This window comes from Gorilla gorilla, chromosome 2, assembly GCF_029281585.2.
Source record: "Gorilla gorilla gorilla isolate KB3781 chromosome 2, NHGRI_mGorGor1-v2.1_pri, whole genome shotgun sequence".
In the NCBI taxonomy this organism is placed as follows: domain Eukaryota; kingdom Metazoa; phylum Chordata; class Mammalia; order Primates; family Hominidae; genus Gorilla; species Gorilla gorilla.
In genome coordinates, this window is record NC_086017.1 from 23,161,263 (window position 1) to 23,185,754 (window position 24,492).

The 24,492-nt window shown below is 52.1% G+C and overlaps 1 protein-coding gene across 1 annotated transcript in view; it reads right to left on the bottom strand.

Annotated features, from left to right (window-relative positions):
• The window catches only part of NUP210 (nucleoporin 210), a 103,944-nt gene that overhangs the window by 32,363 nt on the left and 47,089 nt on the right, over positions 1-24,492 (bottom strand). The window contains exons 13-20 of the mRNA XM_004033649.5: positions 23,265-23,463; positions 17,366-17,511; positions 11,666-11,887; positions 9,620-9,793; positions 5,315-5,507; positions 4,954-5,060; positions 3,480-3,584; positions 3,279-3,380 (exon numbers count right to left, since the gene is read on the bottom strand). Of these exons, the coding sequence (XP_004033697.3) occupies positions 3,279-3,380; positions 3,480-3,584; positions 4,954-5,060; positions 5,315-5,507; positions 9,620-9,793; positions 11,666-11,887; positions 17,366-17,511; positions 23,265-23,463 (1,248 nt within the window). The remainder of the gene's footprint in view (positions 1-3,278; positions 3,381-3,479; positions 3,585-4,953; positions 5,061-5,314; positions 5,508-9,619; positions 9,794-11,665; positions 11,888-17,365; positions 17,512-23,264; positions 23,464-24,492) is intronic.

Consider the following 24,492-nt stretch of genomic DNA (forward strand, 5'->3'; position numbering starts at 1 on the left):
GTTCTTTCTTCTATGAGGGGATAAGAATGCTTAGGAGACACTGCCTGTGGTGTCAGGCTCCTCGCCTCCTCCAGTGTCCTCCAACCACAAGCATGTCCCCAGCTGATGAGGGCGTCCCGCCATCCAAGGGTCTGCCTCTGAGAACAGGAACAGCGGGACTCCCTCCCCCTCCTTGAGGCACGGCGCTGAGAAAACATCCTCTTTGCAAGACAGCTGGAGACCAACATCAAACACTGAAGGAAGGTTTTCGAAAACACCCCAAACACCAAACAAAAAAACTGAATTAAAAAACTTATTAAACAGGGAGTGTTTTCACACAAAAATAGAGATCTCTATTTTCTCTTGAAAATCAGAAGCTCTTGCCTCACAGGCCCACACCCCCACACATCAAAAAACAGCCGGAGGTGCCAGTTCTGCAGGACAGTGTAAGGAGGCCACAGACTTCCCCATGAAACATACACACAGCCATTTAAAATCTCTGGGATGATTCCAAGGGCAACAGCAAATGAAGAAGCGTTTATTGGAGAAAGCCTGCTGACATCTGGGAAGAACAAGGGCCTGTGGTGCGTGAAATAAGATGCCCGTCCTCCCTGACCTCCCACCCCAGTGAGCGGGGCTCCGCTCCAGACTGGTTCCTCCAAGATCACAGGACTCCCTCACCCCCCGCTCTCAGTCAGGGGATTCGTTTCCTAGGAGGGGCAGGATGTCAGCTTTTCTTTTCTTACCATGCCCCCAGCTACAGCTTGCTGAGACTGAGTCCCAGGAAAGTGGGCTCAGAGGTGGGGGCTCTCATCTTCCACCCAGACCCCATTCGTGGGATGGAGGCTCTGCCTTGGGTGCGGCACCCGTGAGAATACTGGGGCCCGGCTGCCCTTCCCTGGCTCATGGGGTGGGGTTCCCTGCTAAGAGAGGCCAGCCAAGGAACACTGGAGCTGCTGCCCCACTCACCAAGGGCCCAGCTCCTAACGTGCAGGTGTCACCAGAGAGAGATGCACCACTGTGCCCAGCACCATAGCTCTGGCTCAGAGAGTTTGCCTGGGAAAGCAGCTGCTGCACAGCAACTAAATGCACCCAGAAAACAGGTGTGAGTTGCTCCTGAAGGAACGAACTGACTTCATGCTCAACAGAGCTCGGAGAAGTCCTAGCCTAAGCACACTCTCCAAAACACTGGAAGTTGTGCTGAAAGGCAACAGGGAGGCGACGGAGAGCCTGGGAGGTGTGGGCTACACTGGAGGCCGGCAAGTTTGCCAGAGACAAACGGAAAAAGAGAGAGGTAGGAAGAGCTCTCCTGGGGTCAGAACAAACCTTAAACATCTTCTAGGGAAAGGGTCCCTTCAAAGGATCCTGAATAGGATTGGACTGAGTTGTGTAGGAATGTGTGCCCCAGGGAATTACTGAAGACAGTGGAGCAATCAGCCTCAATTAGTGGAGCTCAACAGTTGAGTGGTCAGTGAAAGACAGCCAAAAAAAGCCCTGCAAAGGCCACAGTCATCCCAGAGTGACAAAGGACATACCAAGGTGTTATCCCCTAAGAGCAATATCAGAGACTTCTTACTGGGGAAAAGTGTGTGTGTGTGGGTGCGTGTGTGTTCAGCAAAATAACACAGCCTGTGTGTGTTTGTGTTCAGCAAAACAGCACAGCCTGTGTGTGTGTGTTCAGCAAAATAACACAGCCTGTGTGTTTGTGTGTGTGTGCGCGTGTGTTTTTGTGTCTTCAGCAAAATAACAAGGCCAGTCACTAAAGAAGTAAACAAGCAAATAATAATAACAAGCTCCAGCATGGGGATGGGGAATCAGTACCCAGAGTTTCTACAATACATTACCTGAAATGTCCAGTTTCCAACAATTATAGGACATGAAAAAACAAAACAAAACAAAACAAAACAGGAAAACATGACCCGTACTCCAGAAAAAAGGCAGATGACAGAAACTGTCTGTGAGGGCCACCAGAGATCAGATTCACCAGGCAAAGCCTTCCAACCAAACAACGATGAAGGGAGTAAAGGAAGATTTGATAACAATCTCATATCAAACAGCGAATATCAATAAAGAGGTAAAAGTTAGAGGAAAAAAAATAGAAATTCTTTTTTTTTTTTTTTTTGAGATGGAGTCTCGCCCCATCGCCCAGGCTGGAGTGCAGTGGCGCGATCTGGGCTCACTGCAAGCTCCACCCGCTGGGTTCACGCCATCTCCTGCCTCAGCCTCCCGAGTAGCTGGGAATACAGGCGCCCGCCACTACGCCTGGCTATTTTTTTTTTTTTTTGTATATTTAGTAGAGACGGGGTTTCACCGTGTTAGCCAGGATGGTCTCGATCTCCTGACCTCGTGATCAACCCGCCTCGGCCTCCCAAAGTGCTGGGATTACAGGCATGAGCCACCGCGCCCGGCCAGAAATTCTTAAGTTGAAAAGTATAATAGCTGAAATGAAAAATTCACTAGAAGCGCACAAGAGTAGATTTAAACTGGCAAAAGAAAGCATTAGCAAACTTGAAGATGGACTGCCAGCTTACATTAGCAACACTCAAAAACATAAAAACTTAAAATAACATAATAAAAGCAGAACATTAAATTATTCCATGCCATGAGCACAGCTAAAGTCAATGCTTGCAAGAGTAGGGAGAGGGTCAAGAGAGAAACACAGGAAAAATAGAGAAAGGTGAGACATCTTTTAAAAGCAATTTTCTTTATGGCTGTTACAGTGCTCCTTACGGAATAATATTTTAATCTTAAAGGATTGATTGAAAGGAAACCATTAGGTAACTAACAGTTTGTGGACAGGGAATACAAATCACAAAGGTTTCATGAGAATGACTAAAGTTGTAGAATGAATCAGAGAATCTAAAGACCTTGCTAATTATAGCTGATGTGATTAAGTGCCAGCTTTTTTTTTTTTTTGGAGACAGGGTCTGGGTTTCTCACCCAGGTCTGTTGCCCAGGCTGGAGCATGACCACTGCTCAATGCACCCCTCAACCTCCTGGGCTCAAGCAATCCTCCTGCCTCAGGTTCTTGTGTAGCTGGGACCACAGGCCTGTGCTACCATGCCCAGCTAATTTTTGATTTTTCTTTTTTTTTTTTTGTAGAGATGGGGGTCTCACTATATTGTCCAGGCTGGTCTTGAACTCCTGGGCTCAAGTGATCTTCCTGCCTCGACCTCCCAAAGTTCTGGGATTCCGAGTGTGAGTCAAGTGCTAGCTTTCAAAATGATCAATCAATTAACCACACAACAGCCCAGATAAGGAATGAAAACCAACAGTGGGGACCGATGGCCCAAGCTTACCATGGCGACACCCCTGGCCTCCTGGTAGGCCACCTTGACAACATCTGCGGTGCTGGTGTTGAGGAAGAAGTAACCTGAGCCTTCCCTGATGTGGAGCTCTGCCTGCAGGAGGCAGATGCAGGGAGGGTTGGGCCGCATGTGGGAGGGCGAGGAGTCCCCCCGTGGGTCTTGCCCAGGAAGGTGGCAGGGCAAGGACTGTACCTGGATGCCAGGGTGGTTGTAGATGGTCACCTCTTCTGGGCTCACCCTCACGTCCTCCACCAGGATGAGCTCTATGGAGGCCGACAGAGGCACCAGAGGGTCATGCTGAAGGACAAGGGCAAGGCCATTAGATCCAGGAGGACATGATTAGGCCGCCCCTCGGGAAGAACAGGCCCAAAGGCCCTAGGGCCTGGCCTTGCTCCTGGCCATAAGCCCCTGGTGCTCCTGAGCCCAGCAGAATGGCCACAGACCCTTTGAGGTCTCCCTTCAGCCTCCTGAGGTGGAATGAGTTGCTGGCTCCTCCACTCCAGACTGAGGAGAGGGTTGGCAGCAATCCAGCTTAGAAGACGCCACCCCAACCCACCAGGCCCCAGTGGTGGGCAACTCACACACACGCCCTGCCTTGCAGGACCTCACAGCAAAGGGTCAGCTTCAGAGCGTGTGGCCACTGGCCAGGCCAGGCCAGGCATTGGGGGAGGGTCCCCTGGAAGTGTGGCCAAGGCTGGCTCAGGAGAGGACAATGACAGCCCTCATCCCCTAGGGTGGCACATGACCCACTGAGCTCTGCTTCCCACCATGTGTCACACAAAGGAGCCACCCAGATCTGAGGCCCCCAGGAGGTCACGTGTTTGAGCACCTCCTCAGGGTCACAGGTGTGCCAGGCACTCAGGGTGCAGCAACTGCCTGCAGGGAGAGGCGACTCCAATGCACGGATGGAAGAGCAAGAGTGAGTCAATGACAGGAAGGTGTGCAGTGTGGGTGACAAGGACAAGGAAGGTGTCTGCAAGGGAGAGCAGCTCTCAGGGGAACACAGACTGCAAGGGGAGGAAGCATGAGTGACTCAGCTATGGGGGGTGGGGGGACATCAGGGCAGGGAGGAAGTGCAAAGTCATGGGGAGAACATGTCAGGGTGCTCAGGCATCAGGCAGGAGGCCATGACGCCCCCCCACTCCCAATCAAGGGAATCCTGGTGCCAGTGAGGACTGAGCCATCAGGTACAGGCACAGGTGTGCCCCTTCAGTGACCCCCTCCCTCCAGGCCAGCCTCCCCAGTGCTGCCCCCATGGGGCCCCAGCCTCTTTCAAAGTTTGCTCCCAAGAGGACAATAGAAGTGCCTCATCCTGGCATTTAGGGACCATGGGAATGCAGTCCCACCTTCTCCTTCCAGCCTGTACCTGCTGCCTCCACCTTATTCAAGACCTAAGTTTCCTTGTGGCTGTACCCCCCATGAGGTGGCTGTCATCCAGGAAGGGCTATTCTTGAGAAGCCCTTCCCATTCCCACCTCCAATGTACCTATTGGTCCCCTACTATTAATAGCAGTGCCTCTCCTGGGGCCTCCAAGAGGCTGGGGTGGGGGAGTGGTGGTCAAGCAGACAGTGACTCAGGACACTGTGATACCCAGTGGAATTTAAGCAGAAGTAGGAGGCTTGCCCCGCTACCCATAGCCCACCCACCACTGGGCCCTGGGAGATACCGGCTGCTTTGTTCTGGCAGAGCTGAGGTGGGACTCCTGGTAGCCAGTGGCAGTGGCAGTGATGGCTGTGGTTCCTGATGCCTCGTGAACCAAAATGGCCTGCAAACCTGAGACCAGGAAGAGGGAAGCCGCCGTTGGATGTCTGCCCATCACCACCCCTGAAGCAGCCCCTCCCTCCTTCTGATTTGCAGTTTCGAATCTGAAAACAGGCAACTGTGTGTGTTGAAACTATGTGGATTGTAAGAGTTAACAGGATCTAAGCACAGATAACTAAGCTCCCACAGGCACTGGCCCACCTTGGCAGGCTTCCTGTCTGGTCTCTGTTCTCCTGCCTGGGCCATCGGGCTTGTGCCCAACTCACCGTGCAGCTTCTTTTGGCCACTCTCATCGTCCTGGGACACCAGCTGCATGGGCAGCTCAGGCTCGATGCTGGCCAACACTGGCCGGGTGGACTCCCACTGGATGCTCAGAGAGCTGAAGTTGTCGAACCGGCGGCCCTCCTGGTCGTAAGCAGCCAGGTCCAGCAGGGGGTTGCGGTGGCTGGACACTGGGACCTGCAGGGAACACAGGTCAGATGTTGTGGTCACCCCCAGGACTGGACCTGGACACTGACCACGCAGTGCACTCTGAGGCCAGCAGCTGCCCTGTGGGCTCTTGGGGGTGCTGGTGAGGGAATGGGATATGCCAGAAAGCAATCCTCACTATTGCCACCCACCAGGTCCCCCCATGGCCCTGTCCAAGCTGGCCTCTGGCTCCAGACCACAGCTCTCAGTGGAATGAGAACCACTAGGGGGCCTTCAGCAACACTGGAGGCATTTCTGGCTGTCCCTACTCATGAGTCAGGGGGTTGCCACTGCCATCTACTCGGGAGAGGTCCATGATGCTGCTAAACACCCTACGATACACAGGACAGCCCCCCACAGGAACTATCTGGTCCCAAATGTCAACAGTGCCGAAGCTGGGAACCCCCATCCTGACCTACTACTGTGGGCAGGCTGCTCTCCTTCCCCTCTGCCCTCACCTTCCCAAATGATTGCCATCCCCCACCCAGGCACATGTCGGTGCCTCTAGGATGGCCCCACTAGTGGTTTCACAGGAATGCAGATTTCGACGCCTAAGATGTCCCAGAGCCACTGGGTTTGTACAGCTCCTTTCAAATTGGAATACTCGCCTAATCCTTAAATGTCCCAGGAAGGTGGAAGGGGTCATCCCCACGTGAAGGAAGCACAAGCCCAGTCAGGGAAAGGAGCTCATCCAAGGAGGTTCGCGATGGGAGCGCCAGGCTGCAGGTCCAAATCCTGGATTCCCACCACTCTGGCGTGATCTCTCGCTCCCCGAGCGGACTCTCCCCTTAGAAACCAGCTGAATCAAGCCTCTTTCCTGTAGGCTATCCCTCCCTTCTCTGACCACATAGCATGGGGGCAGTGTGGGCTGGGCCATAAAGCAGAGGCCAAGTGTCTCTGACCCCACAACTTGGACTGAGCCCCAGCTCCACCTCTCAGTGCCCAGGCAAGTTATGAACTCCCTGAGCCTCAGTTTCTCCAGCTATGACACACAAAGCACAACTGAGGGATTTAAATATGGGGACTGCAAGGTCATTTTAGAGCCTTCCTACATTCGGGTAGGAAAGTGGGCAGCCATGAGCATCATTCACAAACAGGGCTAGTTTTCCATTCGGGGAGAGGGGGATCCTGCAGGAAGAACTACCCTTCTCTCATCCTCTGGTTAGAAGTGACTGAGGCACTTGTTCTGGCCAGTGAAATGGGACTAGGGGGAAGCTTCACTGCCAGATCCTGACCTGCCACATTCCCTTTCTCTCCACAGTGGCACCTGCCATGATCAACATGGTGGCTGCTCCACAGCCCATGTCTTGGAATGAAGATCACAATGACACAAAGCAGGTCTCCCAGCCAGCTAGAGAGGCTCATACAGCATGGGCAAGAGGTGAGCTTGTGCCATGTGAAGCTACGGGATGTGGGCTTGTTTGCCGTGGCTGCCTGGCCAGGCCCCGCCTGCCTGACCGATACAGTCACAAAACACCCCACCTGCACCATGAGGGCTCCTCCCAACTCCTTCTAGCTCTCTTGCCCCAAGAGAACACTTGATTCAAGCAGGCTACAAATTCTTAATCCACACCCTGCTCCGAGTAGGCCAGCACCATCAGCAGGCATGCAAAGGTCTCATCATTATTCATAATATAGAAGCCGGGAGTTTGGGCAGGGGCTGTAGGGACCTATCCTAGGTGCTCCATGGCTCCCCCAGATGCAATCCTGGCTGGAAAACCAATGCTCCTCCAGGGAAGGAAATTGACACTGGCCAAGCACATGTGCAAGCTAACTGACCCATTTGAGGCAACAACATAAGCCCCATATTACAAACAGGGAGGCTGAGGTCCAGGGACGTTAAATGCTGAATGACTTGTCCAAGGTCACACAGGTTTAGGGGTGGATCTCAGCTGGACTGATTGTAGAGCCCAAGGACCTCCCCTGACTCAGTGTGGCCAATCTCTGGTGTCTCATCTGGGGGCAGCCCCATTCAAGCCCCTAATCAGTCCCATGCAACTGGTACCCACCCACAGAGAGCGAGCCACACGCTAGAGGACCTGCTCGGAGGGCCAGGGTCAGGCTGAGCCTGGCTCTACCTTGTCATTCTGATCAGTCAATTCCATTCTAGTATCTCTCCTCACCAATAATTTAATCTGCAGACACATCTTGGGTAGCCTCTGAAGTTGGAGAGTATAAAATTACCTTGATCCTGCAACCAGGCTGCATTGCAGGAATATATCTTTCTCAAAGTTCCCCAATGACTGGCCAGGCATGGTGGCTCACGCCTGTAATCCCAGCACTTTGGGAGGCCGAGGTGGGCGGATCACGAGGTCAGGAATTTGAGACCAGCCTGACCAATATGGTGAAACCCTGTCTCTACTAAAAATACAAAAATTAGCTGGGCGTGGTGGCGCATGCCTGTAATCCCAGCTACTCAGGAGGCTGAGGCAGGAGAATCACTTGAACATGGGAGGTGGAGGTTGCAGTGAGCCGAGATTGCGCCACTGCACTCCAGCCTGGGCAACAGAGCGAGACTCTGTCTCAAAAAAAAGAAAAACAAAAGTTCCCTAATGAGGCTGTAAATTGCCAGAGTCACGCCTGAATGGCTGGCTGGTGGCTCAGGAACCTGAGCACTGATGGATCACACAGCTACTCCGTGTTTGAGGTTCATTATTTTCTGGTGACATCTATGATGTGCAAAGCCAAATCAGAGTCAAGCCCTGCAGCCATCATATTTAAGTCCAGAGAGACAACCCTGGGCTAAAGCAGAGGTCCTGGCCAACAGACAGACCAGGACCAATCCAGCCCCAAGGTGGCCCGCTCAGCTCACAGCCAACGCTAAGGACAGGGAAGATGCACATAGGTATGATCTGTTTTTCTTTGAAAATGAGAAAGCTGGGCCAGCCTGGGGTTGAGTCGACTGTCCCTGAGCTGAGCAGGCTGCCTGTCCAGAGAGGACCTGCTCTCCAGTTCAGCTACTCCCTGGCCAGTTCTCCAGCAGTGTGGCTTCTCCACCCACGAGTCTGCAAGAGTCAAGGGTGAAGACAGGAGTGGCACATGCACAGTGCATTCGCTGGTTCACTCATCCTTCGCTCCTAGTTACTGAGCTCCTCCTATGAGCCAGGGTCTGCTCTAGGACTCGCAAAGAATCAATGGAGTGAGTTCCACAGCGTTAGATAGCGGTGAGCTCGCACATGCCCTCCTCAGAGCCCCACTCCGCTCCTCCTGAGCAGCCTCCTCCTCACTCTGCTGTGTGCCCTATTTCACTTCCCTTGCAGCGCTTGCCACCTCTGATCCATCTTATTTGTGCATCTCCTGGTCTCCCTGTCATCTCTGGGAGACAGGTTCCTTGCCTGTCCTGATTAGTGTGCAATCCAAAACTCAGACCTGTATCTGACACAGAGGACATGCTCCATAAATACATGCTCAAGGAGTGAGGAGCCACCCACACCCCTCCTCTGAAAAGGGGCTGGGGGCTGGTGCTGGCCAGAGGATGTCCCATGTCCCTTACCCTGGACACACTCAGCACCTTGGGCTCTGAATGCCCTAGGGACTAAGGCATGGATGTGTCTCAAGTCCAAGCAGAGCAGACCTGTGGCTTCCCCTTCCATCCCTGCTGTTAGACAGACTCCCAAGGGACTTTCTTCCTCTCCCAACACTTACTTCTGAAACACAACCCCATGTCGCCCACATCATGGGGATGCTGTAGCTGGTCACCTCTCCTCAGCAGCCCCCACGCCTACTCTGACCCTACATACTCTGTCCATAGACAGCAAGCCCCATTTTAACACCCTCAAGGCACAGAAGACAACAAGTTGTTTTTAAACTACCAAGTGCCAAACAAAGGCAGGCAGCAAATGTGGAAGAGGACTCTATCTTCACCTGGCACTGCCACTAGTAGCTGTGACTTTGGTATGTCCCTCACCTCTCCAAGCTGTGTGTCCCCTGCATATAAAACACAAATGAAACCAGCGCCCTCACAGGGCCAGTTGTTGAGACGAAGGAAGTGCAGCATGGAGCTTTGTCCGTTGCAATGCTCGGGACCATGGGCGAGGCCACCAATGTCCTCCTGCCCAAGCGGGTGGCACCCTCACCTCCTCCCGAGCATAGCCCACACTCACCACCTGCTTGTTCTGCTGCAGCAGCGGACAGGACACATCCAGCTGGGGGCTGGTGTAGACAGGCGCGAGGGTGAGCCTGGACGGTGGGGCGCAGACGAACTTCACCACGGCAGGCTCCACCGCAGGAAAGGGGTTGGTGAGGCTGGGCTTGTTCCCCACCGACAGGGCGATGACCTGGTAGGGCACAGTGAACAGTCAGACCCCCAAGCTTGAGTTTTCACTCCTCTCTGAGCTGTGCCACACCCCACCCCAGCTCCCTCTGACTCAGTTTTCTCCTCTATAGGATGGGAGTGATGATGATACCCATGCCACAGAGTCTTAACAAAGGCCCAATGGCACACAGGTGGGAATGCACTTTCTCAACACCTAAGAGACTCTCAGATGGGAGCCCATGTGCCCTATGGGCTGCTCCTATCCCAGGGAAGAGGTAGACCCAGTGAGGCTTCATGGTTTCCCAGGACCCTAGGAAAACCCCATGGTTGCATTAGAAAATTCACAAGTTCAAGGATGCTTCAATGAGGAGTCCATATGGAGGTGAAAACACCCATGGAACGAGGAACAGACATGGGAAGTGCATGCTGCAGAATGATGACAGGGCAAGCGAATCAGATAGGAGCTCTGCAGGACAACACCCAGGAGGAGCTGCAGCCTGGAGGCATGGCCTGCCCTCCGTCTGCTCATGCTCTGCAGCTCCAGGGGCTGCTGCAGAGAGGGAAATCCATGGTGCAAGAAAAGAGGGAAACCTGTCTGCCTGGAGAGCTGGGACCTCAGAAGTCATATCTGGCCTCCTCTTTTTTGGAGCACCATGGCTCAGGGCCCATCTTGAGGTAGCACCCTCAGCCTCCTCAGATGACATGCACTTGATGGAGGACACGAGCCCCTACCCCTCCTGACCATAAGGCAGGACCAAGGGCAGTGTCCTCCGTGACTCCACGCAGGCTTTCTGTCTGCACCCGGTGCCGCATGTAAGGGAGCCACAGAGCAATGGATTGGGAGGGCCCTAGAGGTAACCCCAATTGGAGGTCAAATTCTTACAGCCCTGAGAGGGGACAGGGATGGTGGGGTCATGCCATGGATAAGAAATATATCCAACTTAATATGAGGAATTTTATTCTTCTTATTGTATTATTTATTATGATGCTGTTACTGTTCTTGTTGTTTTATTGTTTTTCTAAAACCACCCCACTGGTGAGTAGAACCTATCACCAGGCATCTTTTTTGGCCATACCAGGGCAGCTGTGGCATGGCTGATACCATAAGGGCACCGTGGGAGGCATGCATGTGCGTTTTATTGCCAATTGACATTCTTTGCCCTGCACACATGCAGGAAATACCCTTCACTTCCCAAAGAAACGGGCTCTCTCCCATCTTCCTGATTCCCGCCGAATACCCCTTTTGCTTTGGGCTTCCTGCCTTGGAAACGGAGCAGTAGATGCCCACCAGAAGCCCCACAAGCTCTCAGCTCACCCTCCCCGGGGAAGGAGTGTCAGGCCCCAAGGCGCCTGAACAGCAAGATGCCCTCCAGCCAGCATGTGGGGATTCAGGTCACACATGTGTTTTGTCTGGTCCCCTCAGCCTCCTCAGCTTTTGGTTTTCAGCATTAAAAAACTTAAGAGATTACCTATACAAAAAAAAATATTGTGATTTCCAGGTTATCCTCAAGAACCAACAAGATGTGTCAAACCTGGGTCTACAGCCTCATTCACTTACGACCCTGGAGACATTGGACTTGTGACCCCCGAACTCAAAGCCTCCAGCTCTGGTTTGGTTAGTGGGGGATGCTGAAGCCCATGGAGGTGGCAAGCCACCCAACTGGTCTGCTCTATGAAAGCTGGCATAGCGGGAGGTCCCTATTGCCACACCTGCCTGGCATTCATTGAGTCACATTCCACCTCACCACGCCTCAGTTTGCCTGTCTGTAAAATGGGTACAATAGGAGTGGCTGTCTCTCAGCGTTACTCCAAGGAGTAAATAAAACAATACTGAGAGAGTCATTTTCCACCCCTGCCTTAGGGCAAGGAGGGTCTGGAGCAGCTGCCCACTCACCTGCTCACCCAAGGCCTGACAGGTCACAAGGATCCAGTGTTGCTGATAATTCCGGGAGGAATGGGGGGCAAAGAGAGTCAGGCTGATGCTGTCAGTGTCCTCAGCGGTGACGTTCTGGAAGAATTTGGACGGCTCGAGGATCCAAGGTCTGGGACCTCCTTCAAACAGCATCTCCTTTGAGGAGCCCAGGGTTACCAAGGCAACAGAGGAGGGATCCACAGCCTGGGGACAGAAGAGGCAGAAGAGTTGGCATTCTTCTAAGGCAGCACGGGCAGGAGCCGGGTATCCCGGCCCCGCATCCTCACCCCGCTTGTGGGGGCTGGTGGTCAGGCAAGCCCCATCTCCTGTTTGAAACTCATTCTCCTCATCTGCAGCACTCATGGGGATCATTGCAAAGATCCAGAGGAATGGGGTGTAGACAGAATTAAGCCCTCACTCTGACAGACTGCTGGAGGGTGTACATGGATTTGCCTCTTTTGTCAAACAATCTGGTAAAAGCCTTGAAAATACCCACGGCCCTGGAACCCAGGAATTCCCCATCTGGAACCTAACCTAACAACACAATGGAGAGAAACATGTCGATGTACAGACAGATGTTCATCACACTATTATTTCCCACAGCAAATAACCAACAATAATCTACAATCCAGCACAAGGGGCTCAGTACACATGGTGTTTCCCAGTGACAGAACCTTATGCGGGCCCCCAAAGCAGTCTTCACAAAGATCTACAAGCGCAGGATACAAATCTGATGGTGTAGTTTGATCACAATCATGTTGCTGTAAAAAGCATAAAACCATCCTAAAGAGATATCCACCAGGTGACCAAAGGAGATGCAGCCTGTGGTGTCCTTGCTGGCATCATTGTCAGTAGTCCATTCCCTTCCTTCTGAGCCGCTGGGCTTCCCACACTTTGCACCACGTATGCACGAGCTTCGAGCGTGAGTCTTGTGGCACCTAGAACCACGCCTGGCACATAGCAGGTGCTCAACAATTCTTTGTTGAATGAAAGTGAGTTGGCAAGTAAAACTATGGAGTCCTTAAAGTACCCAGTAAACAAAGGAAGAATTAAAGTAGTATTTCACACAAGCTCTCATTTCCTCCATGGCCTAGGGCAACCAATGGTGCCCAGGGCCCCATGGCCTCCTGGTGTGGGCAATGGCAGTGCTTAGATTCTATGTAACAGGGTGTCATTCCCAGCCAACCTCCAGGAAGACGTGGAGACTCCACAGGAGGACTCCTCCCTCCAGTGACACAGCAGGGGTGCGGAGAGGAGGGATTCACTCTGAGGGGTCCCGCAGTCCTGCTCCTTGACTCCCTGCCCAGCTGGGCTAACCTCCCACTGCAGAGGGTCCCACTGCAGTGACTGCCAAGTCCTCACTTGTCAGTCTGCTACCCGCTAGACCCATCTAGTCTCCCTTCAAACAGCTGCCCATGTGTCCCTCACTAAGACACAGACCTGACCCTGTCCCTTGTGCATTAAACTATTCCACAGCACCCGCGGCCCTTGGAATACAGGCTCAGCTTCTGTCCTGGGACTTGGGCTCTCTCAGCCTGGCTCCAGTCCCAGCTTCGGACTAGTGGCATCCTTCTAGAGAACTAGGCTCAGCTGTCCCCAGGCCTTCGAAGAGGCTACCCTCCTGCCCTTGTCTCACTTAGGCGACCCCTCCTCACACTGCAGGGCTCAGCACACTGGCCTCCAGAAAGCCCTGCTTCCTCCCCCACCCAGCCCCAACCTGCGGCCCAGGCGACTCTTCTCTGGCCCCCACTTCACCTGGTGCTCCTCACCCTGAAGGAGCTTCATGGCCTGGGGGGTCTCCCTGATCATGCTATAGGCTCGTGGAGGGTACGGTGTGTCTGTTTCCTTCTGTGTCTATGGCATGATCTTAACCACATGAGGAAGGAAAAACCTTATAAGAAAAATATTCCCTCCCCACCCACAAAAAAACCTCTTCCACCCCTGCACGCGGTGGAAGGGTCATGCTAGCTCTCTGGGTTATTTCATAAGGGCACTAATCCCAGCCGTGAAGCTTCTGCCCTCATGATCTAATCACCCCTCAAAGGCCTCAGCTCCATTGCTGTGGGGGTCAGCATTTCAACATATGTATTTTGTGGGGACACAAACAACCAAATTATGGCTATCTATGAGGAAGGAAGCCCTTACCAGTCACCAAAATCTGCTGGTGCCTTGACCTTGGACTTCCCAGCTCCTGAACTGCAAGAAAGAAATTTCTGTTGTTTATAAGCTACCCAGTCCAAGGTGTTTCGTTAAGGCAACCTGAACAGACTATGACTTCTCAAATGAGAATTCTGTCCTTTTGACTTTGTTTTTGAATATGAACATTTTTGGGATCTGATATAGGTTATCGACTGTCTCTGGGCATCCCTCCCTGCACATGTGTGCTCACACACAAACAATTCCAAGGAGCCTGCGGTGCCCCTGCTGTAACCCATCCCCGGACTCGACCTTCAACAGAGCCAGGCGTGGCCCCTGTTTCCTGCAGGAGAAGCACTAAGTATGCTCAGGGCCTTCATCTCTGCTCCTCTCAGAACTCCCTGCTGGAGAGAGCAGCACAACCCAGTTCTGCATGCCACTCAGGCCTCTGCCTGAGTGTCACCTCCTCAGGCAGGCCTCTGCTAAGCCTGTCTGAAGCAGGGTCTCCCTTCCCCTGTCACCTCCTTTCCAGCTCAACTCTTCGTCTCTGCCCCTCAGACATCACTGGATATACCATCATTTGCTTCTCTGTCCCCACTGGAGTGAAGCTAGTGTGGGACCTTAAACAAGTTAATGTCTACAAGGCTGTTTCCCCATCCTGTGAAATGGGTACAATGATAATGCCTACCTCGCGGCGCTACTGTTGCGATTCAGGGGCTGGAATGAAAGACCTGAATATGTGACGAGCACACGCTCAATCAATGGCCCCTGCTGTTAGAAACTGTTATGATTATTAACTGTCATCCCCACTTTATAGACAGCAAGGATAAATCCCAGCAGATGAAGACACTAAACCAAGCTAACCCAGCTGGTGGGCCCGGGTCTGTTCTGACTCTTGATCCCATGCTCTTACCCACATCTCATGGCCACAACCAATAAAACCCCACTATGGGCAAAGCAGGCCACTGTGTATCTTGCCAAAGACATTTTCATGACCAGCCCAAAGTGAAAGAACTGTGCAAAGGAGCTGTGTGTTCTACAATTAACAACTGGAGGATGAGGAATTATCACCTTCCTGTTTAATTCTCTCCCTTAGGCATGAAAGTATCATGGAACCCTGTTCCAAGGAGACAGGTTGACAATGCAGCTGATGAAGGATGCTCATGAATTGTGCAGGCTCCTCAGCGGATGTCAAAGCCCAAATATTCCAAATATTCCTCACGTGCAACAGAGACATCAATTCCTCTATTGGTTAAGTCCCTGTCACTTGGCTTTTGTTCCTTGTAAACAAACCTGATCTTACCTGCTAACTAGGAAGGAGACAGATGAAAGGAGAAGAGATCCATATCCACTTTTCTCTATAGTCTGTCCAATCAGGAAGCCACCTCCCTGAGGGACATGTCTACCTTATCTTCATTGTTACATCCCAGCTCAGGACTGTGAGCTCAGCTTCTGGCTTCTGCTGCTCCAGCCAAACACCCTGATAATCCAGAGCCAGGAGGGGCCCTGAAGAACCCCTCTCCAGGTGCCTGGTGAAATGCTCTAGCTCCCAGAAGGTGCGCAGGGCAACCCCAGAATGCCTGCTGTGCTCAGGGATTTCAACTCTCTCCACTCTGCTCTCTGACACTCTCACCTGCTGCAGTGCTGTGCTTGAGTTGGGATGTGGGGGCAGGTCTTGATCTCCTCATTTTAAACTTCCACCCCCATCACCCCTTCATGCTCTACTTTTTTCATGGCAAGCAGAGGCAAAATACATTCTTTGCTTTGTTTATGGTCATCTCTACCTCTCTTTGCCAGAATGTCACTTCATGGGGACAAAGGTTCTGTGTTCTCTGCCCTGGTACAACTCTAGGGCCTGCAGAAGGGATTGCACAAGTAGGTATTCATGCCTGTGTGCTGAAGGAACAAATGGGTGGAGGATGAGGAGCAGGGCTAGGCCTCTGATCACTAATGGACATCTGAGAAGTGTCTGTTATGTTTGCTCTGGAGATCAGGAGGCCTTGGCTTCTGCCCTCGCCGGGTGACCTTGGACACACTTCCTCACACGTTCATTCTAAACAAAACCACCTTTGGTTGATGTCTGCTCTGTGCCAGGCACTGAACCCAGGGCTAGGGGTTCAGAGATAAAAGATCCTAACATTGCCAGGCACGGTGGCTCACGCCTGTAATCCCAGCACTTTGGGAGGCTGAGGTGGGAGGATCATGTGAGGTCGGGAGTTCGGGACCAGCTTCACCAACATGGAGAAACCCTGTCTCTACTAAAAATACAAAATTAGCTGGGGATGGTGGTGCATGCCTGTAATCCCAGCTACTCAGGAGGCCGAGGCAGGAGAATCGCTTAACCCCGTAAGGCAGTGGTTGCGGTGAGCAGAGATGGCGCCATTGCACTCCAGCCTGGGCAACAAGAGTGAAACTCTGTCTCAAAAAAAATAAACAAATAAAAGAAAAAGAAAAAGAAAAAGAAATCCTAACATCACCAGGCTTGCTTCCAATGAATGCCTGAGAGGAAGAAAAAAATGGGACAAACCATGAGGACCGGAGCTGTCTTCAAGGCTGACACTGGGAGCAGAAAAATGCAAGGACTGCCTGACCAAGCCAGGGAGTTTGGGGCTCCCCTAGGACTGCTCTCCAGCGCTCCCTGGAAGGAGGAGCAGGAACTCCCCATCAACGAACCCTCTCTGCGCCTCCTGCAAGCTAGGCAGGGTTCAAAGAAAGGAATGATTACAGTCAGCAGCCTCCTGCATGGCAGCCCTCGCACGGAGCCTTCACACCCACCCCGGAGGAAGGCCCAGTTCTTTTTTATCCGTGTATAATAACTAACCCTTCCTGAGCCTGCACCACCCCCTAGACTGTGTTCTGAGCTCATTCCATTTGTGAGCTCAGCAAATCCTCATCACGACCCCAAGAGGCAAGAGCCGTCTCAGTCCCATTTTACAGGCAGGGAATGTAAGGCCCGAGAGTGGGTGGGGTCAGGCTGGACTCAGCTCAGGAGGGTGGTACGGACACTGAGGCTATGTGCTCTGCTCCGCACAGGCCGTGGCCACCACTGTCCTCAGATGGGGAGCAGGATGGATGCACACTAGGCCAGGGCAGATCCTCTCTGACCCCAGTCTTGGAGGCCTCAGCATCTGCCATACCACACGGCCGCTGTCCTAATTCTAGGGCTCTGTGGGGACCCTGAAGGTTAGCTCTGGAGTGGAGCGGAAGCACTCCCCTGTTCTGACCCTTGCTGAACACACTTCTGAAGCCCTTGCAGCCCACACTCCTACCTTCGTTGGGAGAGGCTGGCAGGTCGGTGTCCTGCCAAGCCTGCCAAGCACTGTCTTGCGTAACCACAGAGATGCCCACAACCACTGCCCCATCAGGGAGGCTCTGCTCCTTCCACATGGATCCTGCTTTCAGCCAGAAATCATGGGAGAGGAAGCTGTGCCAAAAGCTATTTTGAAGGAATCGGGTTTATCATGCAAATTCGTCAGAGCAAATGGGTAATTTGCATCTGGGAAGGAGTGGGCAGGTGGGTGGTAAAGGGCAGGGCCCCTGGCTCACCTTGAGGGGCAGGTAGGCAGCAATGGTGATCTTGGCACTCAGGTGGACGTGGCCGTGTCTGTAGCTCACAAGAAGTGTGGTAGAGCCCTGGGCCTCGGCCTTTACCCGGACGCCGCTGCAGTGCTCAGAGCCTGGCGGCAGCCTCCCTACAGAAAGGAGAGAACTAGATGGTCACCCTGAAATCACTTTTTTCTTTTTTTTGAGATGGAGTCTCGCTGTGTTGCCCAGGCTGGAGTACAGTGGCATGATCTTGGCTCACTGCGACCTCCGCCTCCGGGGTTCAAGTGATTCTCCTGCCTCAGCCTCCCAGGTAGCTGGGACTACAGGCATGGACCACTACACCCGGCTAATTTTTGTATTTTTTTTAATAGAGATGGGGACTCACCATGTTGGCCAGGCTGGTCTTGAACTCCTGACCTCAAGTGATCAATCTGCCTCAGCCTCCCAAAGTGCTGGGATCACAGGTGTGAGCCACTGTGCCCAGCCCTGAAATCACCTTTGGTGGGGAAGGCACGACAGGCTGGGGGCCCCCTCTTTCATCCCAGGCTTGATCCTTGATCTGATTTCTTTTTTTTTTTTTTTTTTTTGAGATGGAGTCTCACTCTGTCTCCCAGGCTGGAGTGCAGTGGCGCGATCTCAGCTCACTGCAAGCTCCACCTCCCGGGTTCAAGTGATTCTCCTGCCTCAACCTCCCGAGTAGCTGGGATTAGAGGCATGCGCCACCACGCCTGGCTAATTCTTTGTATTTTTAGTAGAGATGGGGTTTCACTGTGTTAGCCAGGATGATCTCAATCTCCTGACCTCATTATCCACCCCGCTCAGCCTCCCAAAGTGCTAGAATTACAGGCATGAGCCACCGCACCCGGCCCTGATTTTTAAAAAAATATTTAATTCAGCCGGGCGCGGTGGCTCACGCCTGTAATCCCAGCACTTTGGGAGGCTGAGATGGGCGGATCACCTGAGGTCAGGAGTTTAAGACCAGCCTGACCAACATGGAGAAACCCTGTCTCTACTAAAAATACAAAAAATTAGCCAGGCGTGGTGGCGCATGCCTGTAATTCCAGCTACTCCGGAGGCTGAGACAGGAGAATCACTTGAACCCAGGAGGCAGAGGTTGCAGTGAGCCGAAATCGCACCATTGCACTCCAGCCTGGGCAATAAGAGTGAAACTCTGTCTCAAAAGAAAAATAAAAATGTTTAATTCACGGCCAGGCATGGTGGCTCACACCTGCAATCCCAGCACTTTGGGAGGCTGAGGTGGGAGGATCACCTGAGGTCGGGAGTTTGAGACTAGCCTGACCAACATGGAGAAATCCCATCTCTATTAAAATACAGAATTAGCTGCGTGTGGTGGCGCCTGTCTGTAATCCCAGCTACTTGGGAGGCTGAGGCAGGAGAATTGCTGGAACCCGGGAGGCGGAGGTTGCAGTGAGCCGAGAACGCACCATTGCACTCCCGCGTAGGCAATGAGGGAGCAAAACTCAATTAAAAAAATAATAATAATATTTAATTCACATGAGTATATAATTCACAATGATTTTTCCACATACTGGACCCACCCTATATGCAGCACCCACATCAACAAATAGAATATTATCTGTACCCCCAGAATCTCCTGGAAACCCTTCTGGTATTTGGCCTTTCCCTAAAGGAAAACCGCCCCCCTGGCGCCTACCAGCACAACTGAATCATGCTTGGTATTGTTCCCATAAAGGGAACCATGGGCATAACTCTTTTGTGCCTGGCTTCCTCAACTCAGCAGTGTTCATGGGATTTCTCATTGGTCACACCTTGAAGATCCTTTGTCCACATTCTCCATATGATTCTGTTGCATGAATATAGAGCAATAGACTGACCCATGCTATGGTGCACATCTGGGTTTCTTCCAGTTTGGGGCTGTGCTACACGGTATTGCTGTAAACATCTGAGTGCCTTCCTCTTGGGGGACACACCTGGGCATTTCTGTTGCGTGCGTCCCTAAGAGAGGAAGTGCTAGGCTGCAGGGCGTGCATGTGCATGTGTTTAGCTATAGAAATTGCTGGTTGCTGTTGTTAAATATCTTCCCAAAGTGGTTGTGTCAATTTATACTGCTGCCAACGGCTGCCCTACATCCCTGCCATTATTAAATTTTAAAGTTTTTATTTTTTTTTTTGAGACAGGGTCTTGCTCTGTCACCCAGGCTGGAGTGCAGTGGCACAATCTTGGCTCACTGCAACCTCCACCTCCCAGGCTCAAGTGAGTCTCCTACCTCAGCCTCCCGATTAGCTGGGACTACAGGAGTGAGCCACCACACCAGGATAGTTTTTTCATTTTTTTGTATAGGCAAGGTCCCATTATGCTGCCCAGGCTGGTCTCAAACTCCTGGGCTCAAGCAATCCTCCCATCTCGGACTCCCAAAATGCTGGGATTACGGGCATGGGCCACTGTGCCCAGCCTAAAATTTTATCTTTAAAAAATTGTTTAAAAAAAATTCTGATAAAATACAACTAAGATAAAATTTCCCACCATAACACCTTTTGTGTGTATAGTTCAGTGGCATTAAGTACATTTATGCAGCCTGTGAATGGATGTCGCCACCATCCATCCATCCACACAACTCTTCAACTTACAAAACTGAAACTCTGCACCCAATATACAGTAACTTCCCAATTCCCCTCACTCCAGTCCCTGGCCACTACCATTATACTTCCTATCTTCATGAATTTGATTACTCTAGGTATCTCATATAAGTGGGATCATAGAGTATTTGTCCTTTTGTGACTGGCTTACTTCACTGAACATGATGTCTTCAAGGTTCTTCCATGTTGCAGCATGGGTCGGAATTTCCTTCCTTCTTAAGGCTGAATAATATTCCACTGTACAGATAGACCTCATTGTGTTCATCCATTTTTCCAACGGTGGACACCTGGGTTATTTCCACCTTTTGGCTATTGTGAATAACACTGCCATGAACATGGGTGCACAAATACCTCTTTCGGATCGTACTTTCAACACCTTTGGATGTGCACCCAGATGCAGGATTGCCTGCTGGATCACACGGTAACTCAATGTTTACTTTCTTGAGGAACCACCATATTGCTTTCCACAGCAGCAGCACCTTTCAGGTACACACCAGCAGCGCATAAGAGTTCCAGTGTCTTCACATCCTTGTCAACATTTGCTGTTTTCTGTTGTTTTGATCACAGCCATCCTAAGGAGTGTAGTGCTTTTCATTGTGGGTTTGATTTGCACCACTCTGATGATGAGTGATGTTGAGCATCTTCCCGTGTGCTTATTGTCCGTGTATCAGCTTTGGACAAATATCTATTCAAGTCCTCTGCCTACTGTTTGATTGGGTTATTGGTGTTATTGCTGCTGACACGTAGGAGTTCTTTACATATCCTAGATATTAACCCCTTATACAATTTGCAGATGTTTTCTCCCATTCTGTAGGTTGCCTTTGTACTCTGTGGTATCCTTTGATATATAGAACTTTTTTATTTTGTTGTAGTCCAGTTTGTCTATTTTTAATTTGTAGCCTGTGCATCTGGTGTTATACCTAAAAAAATAATGCCAATTCCAATGTCCTGAAGCTTTCCTCCAGTTTTCTTTTTAGAAGTTTTATAGTTTTCAATTTTATGTTAGGTCTTTGATTCACTGTGACTTAATTTTTGTGTTTGGAGTTATGGAAGGGTCTAACTTCATTCTTATGCATGTCGATACGTGGTTGTCCCAGCACTATTTGGTAAATAGACTGTCCTTTTCCCATTGGACAGTCTTGGCACTCTTGCCAAAAATCATTTCACCACGTACGAGCAGGTTTTTATCTGGGCTCAGTATTCTATTCTGTAAGTCTGTCTATGCCAGCACCGTGTTGAGAGAGTCACAGTAGTGCCCACAGCCCAGGGGCTTTCAAGAAGATGCCACCCAAGAGGGCAAGGCAGAAATGCGACCACCAAATCCAACTGCAGTAAGCAGAGGGAGCCACAGAGGGGAGGCCAGCCTGGGCCAGGGCTACCAGGGCTCTTCCTCAGAGCCATGATCAGAGTCTGGCTACCTGTGCTCTGAGCCTGGGAGGTGGCAGAGGGAGTTTACCTAACATGGGACCAAATTTGTTTCTTTAGCTGAGTAAGCTCCAGGGTGGGTATTATAGGGACAGGTCAACCTGCTGATCCAACCTGCTCTTGAGCCCCATGGGTTTCTGTGGGGTGAGCATCTCTGTCCTGACAGAGCCCAGGTTTCTAAGATACATATTTTCATACAGCCTGGGCCCTACACACCTCCCTACATATTACCATGCACACTCCACACCAGGGGCGGTACAAGGCACTTCCTAAGAGAAATGTGACACCACAGGATTCCCATCTTGACTGCTGTTTTCAGAAGTCAAACTCCTGGAGAAATGCCCTGCATCGTGCTGAGGGATATTCACTTGTAACCATCACAATAAGCGAGAGCTGTCATCCCATTTTACAGTTAAAGAACCCAAGGCTCAGAGAGGCTAGGCAGCACACCGGCATCATACGGCCAGCAAGGGAGTGGAGTGGCTCAGACCCAGGCCTGTGGAACTCCAAGCCCTGAACTTTCCTCCCTGGGACCTGAGCCCATGCCTGAGCAGCACCCTGCAGACTCCCTCCAGGACGGTTGTGGCAGGCAGTGCAGGGGAGTGGTTCGTGTCCTGCTGTCAGCGGGCCTCTCCCACGTGCAAGACTTTTCCTCCATCCTAAATGATTACCTGGCAATGACACTGTAGACTTCATGAGCTTAGTTTCTCCTGGATGCAGTATGCTCAGAGATTTTTCAGAGATACTGGCCTCCTTCTGTGCAGCTTCAAACTGCAAAAGCTCTGCACGTAATTACAGCTACAGTTGCATGCACAGCCACTTGGCACCACAGGTGATCCTACAAACACCTCTGCCAATAAAGCTTCCTAAACGCTGCCAGGATCACATCGCTCTTCTGTTCAAAAACCTTCAGTGGCTCCCCACTGCCTGGACACTAGGTCCAAGCCCTCCAAAACACGCTGTGATTCAACGGGTCCTCTGTTCCCAGTCCTCCACGTGCACAGGCACCACGGACTGCCCACCTCCGGGCCCTGGTACAGGCGCCCCTGCTCACCAAATGGTGTCCCTGTTAACCTCCAAAGCTCTGCCCAAATCTTACTCCTAATTCAATAGTTCGCCTGTCCTTTGGTCTTCTTCTTCAGCAAATTAGAGAGGAAGCCCTTCCTTTCCTTATCTTTAGGGCCCATTTCACAGGTGAGTAAAGCTCCAGGGTCAGTGTCAGCCACGCCCAGATCTGCACCCCATCCCTGTCCCAGGCCATGTGCGACCTTAGGCAGCTACAGCTACACAGCCTCAGTTTCTTCATCTGTCACATGGGCCAATAACAGATCCTTCTCCTAGGGTGGTTGTAAAGTCCTAATGAGGTCAGGCATGCAAAGTGCCTGTCCTGTCCTGACAGGGCTGACACTTGATAAACTATCACAGTCAGACTCCACCCATGTCACCATCAAAATCCCACAGCAGATGCGGCAGAGAACAGATGGGTGGGCCTTGCCTGTCACAGGTGAGAGGACCCTAGAATTAACCAAACCCCTATTGACAACGCATTCTGAATACCAACTGCATTCCAGGGACTAAAATAGGCACTTTGATGTGATTCTACGTAGATGACACACAGCTTAGAGATGTGAAAACTGAGGCTGAGCGAGGCCACTGATTTCCCAAAGTCACACGGTGGGCAAGATCCAGGCCAGACAGGAACAGACTGTGGATCAGGAGACAACTGCCATTCCTTATGTTGCAGCCCCTCTGCTGCCTCAAGCCCTCTCTTTGGGAATCTGGCGGTCCATGCTGAGAACCCAGACAATCTGGCCCCAATCCCAGTATCTGGCACCTGCTCAGCAGCGCTGGTTTACCTGGGAGTGGCTGGAACACACCCTGGTTCTCCACCTCGACAGCCAAGTCAAAGTGGGAGCAGTCGCTCAAGGTGACCACCTCGCTGGCCCCGCCGGGCATGAGGCCACTGATCCTCAGGGGCAGCTCCAGGGCCTGGCCCACACGTGCCTCCACCTGGCACGGGGCAAACTCCATGCTGTGGGGCTCGATCACATACACCTGGAAGACAGGGGCATGGCCTGGGCTCAGCTGCCTCCACGGGAGAGGCAGGGCCTGTTGCTCGGATATCCTAAGTGCTGCTGTGTGCTGAGCACTGAGGATACATCTGTGAGAAGCCTGTCGCAGGCAGTGAGGTGATTCAGGGACAGAGAGCAGGGGAGGCCTCTCTGAGGAGTGGCCTAGGAGCTCAGACCTGAGAGCCACAGCCAAGGCAGCCAGGCAAAGCCTGGGGGAAGAACACTCTGGGTGAAGGGATGGTGGGTGCAAAGGCCCTGCAGCACCTACCAGGCCAGCACCTTGGAGGAACATGGAGTCCAGTGTGCTGAAGTGCACTGTGCAGGGGCAGTGGAAAGAGACGGGGCTGGCAGCCATGGTGAGGAATCAGTGTTTGGTGTGGCTGAGCTGGGGGACCTCAGAGGTCCCCACCACCCTGGCTTCTGTGTACCAATCAGCAGCCAGGTGAGCAGTGTGGTGAGGAGGCTGTTGGAAAGCCCCAGAGAGAGATGCGACAGCTTGAGTCAGGGCAGGCGTGTTAGGACCAGTGAGATGTGGGATGTGTTCTGAACGTCTGGCTCATCAGATGGACTGGTAGAGCGGCTGGAGCCAGGAGAGAGGTAAGCACAGCCATGATTGTATAAAACTAGAATCCCACCTCCTGGTTAAGGAGGGGCTCTCCTCAACCCCACTCACCTGGCGAAGCACTGGCCTGAAGGGAAAGGGCAGGCTCCCTTACAGCATGCTGGGTCTGAGTGCAAGCCCCGCCGGCTGGCCCCGGAAGCCAGGTTCTACCCAGAACGCACGCTGCCTCCTGAGGAACTGTCCTCAGGATCTGGCTGGGCTGCTGGGCGAACAGCGGCACAAGGGGAAACTGGGGTGAGAGGACAGGGGTCCCAGTTTATCCCAACGCTGGACCTCATGCTTCATCTCAAGGGCCTGTGTGAAGCCCCCTCTCCATGGGAATCAGGCCTCACTTTAGACAGAGGTGGCTCTGGGTCTCAAGCGGAAGACTGGCCAGCCTATCCATCCCTG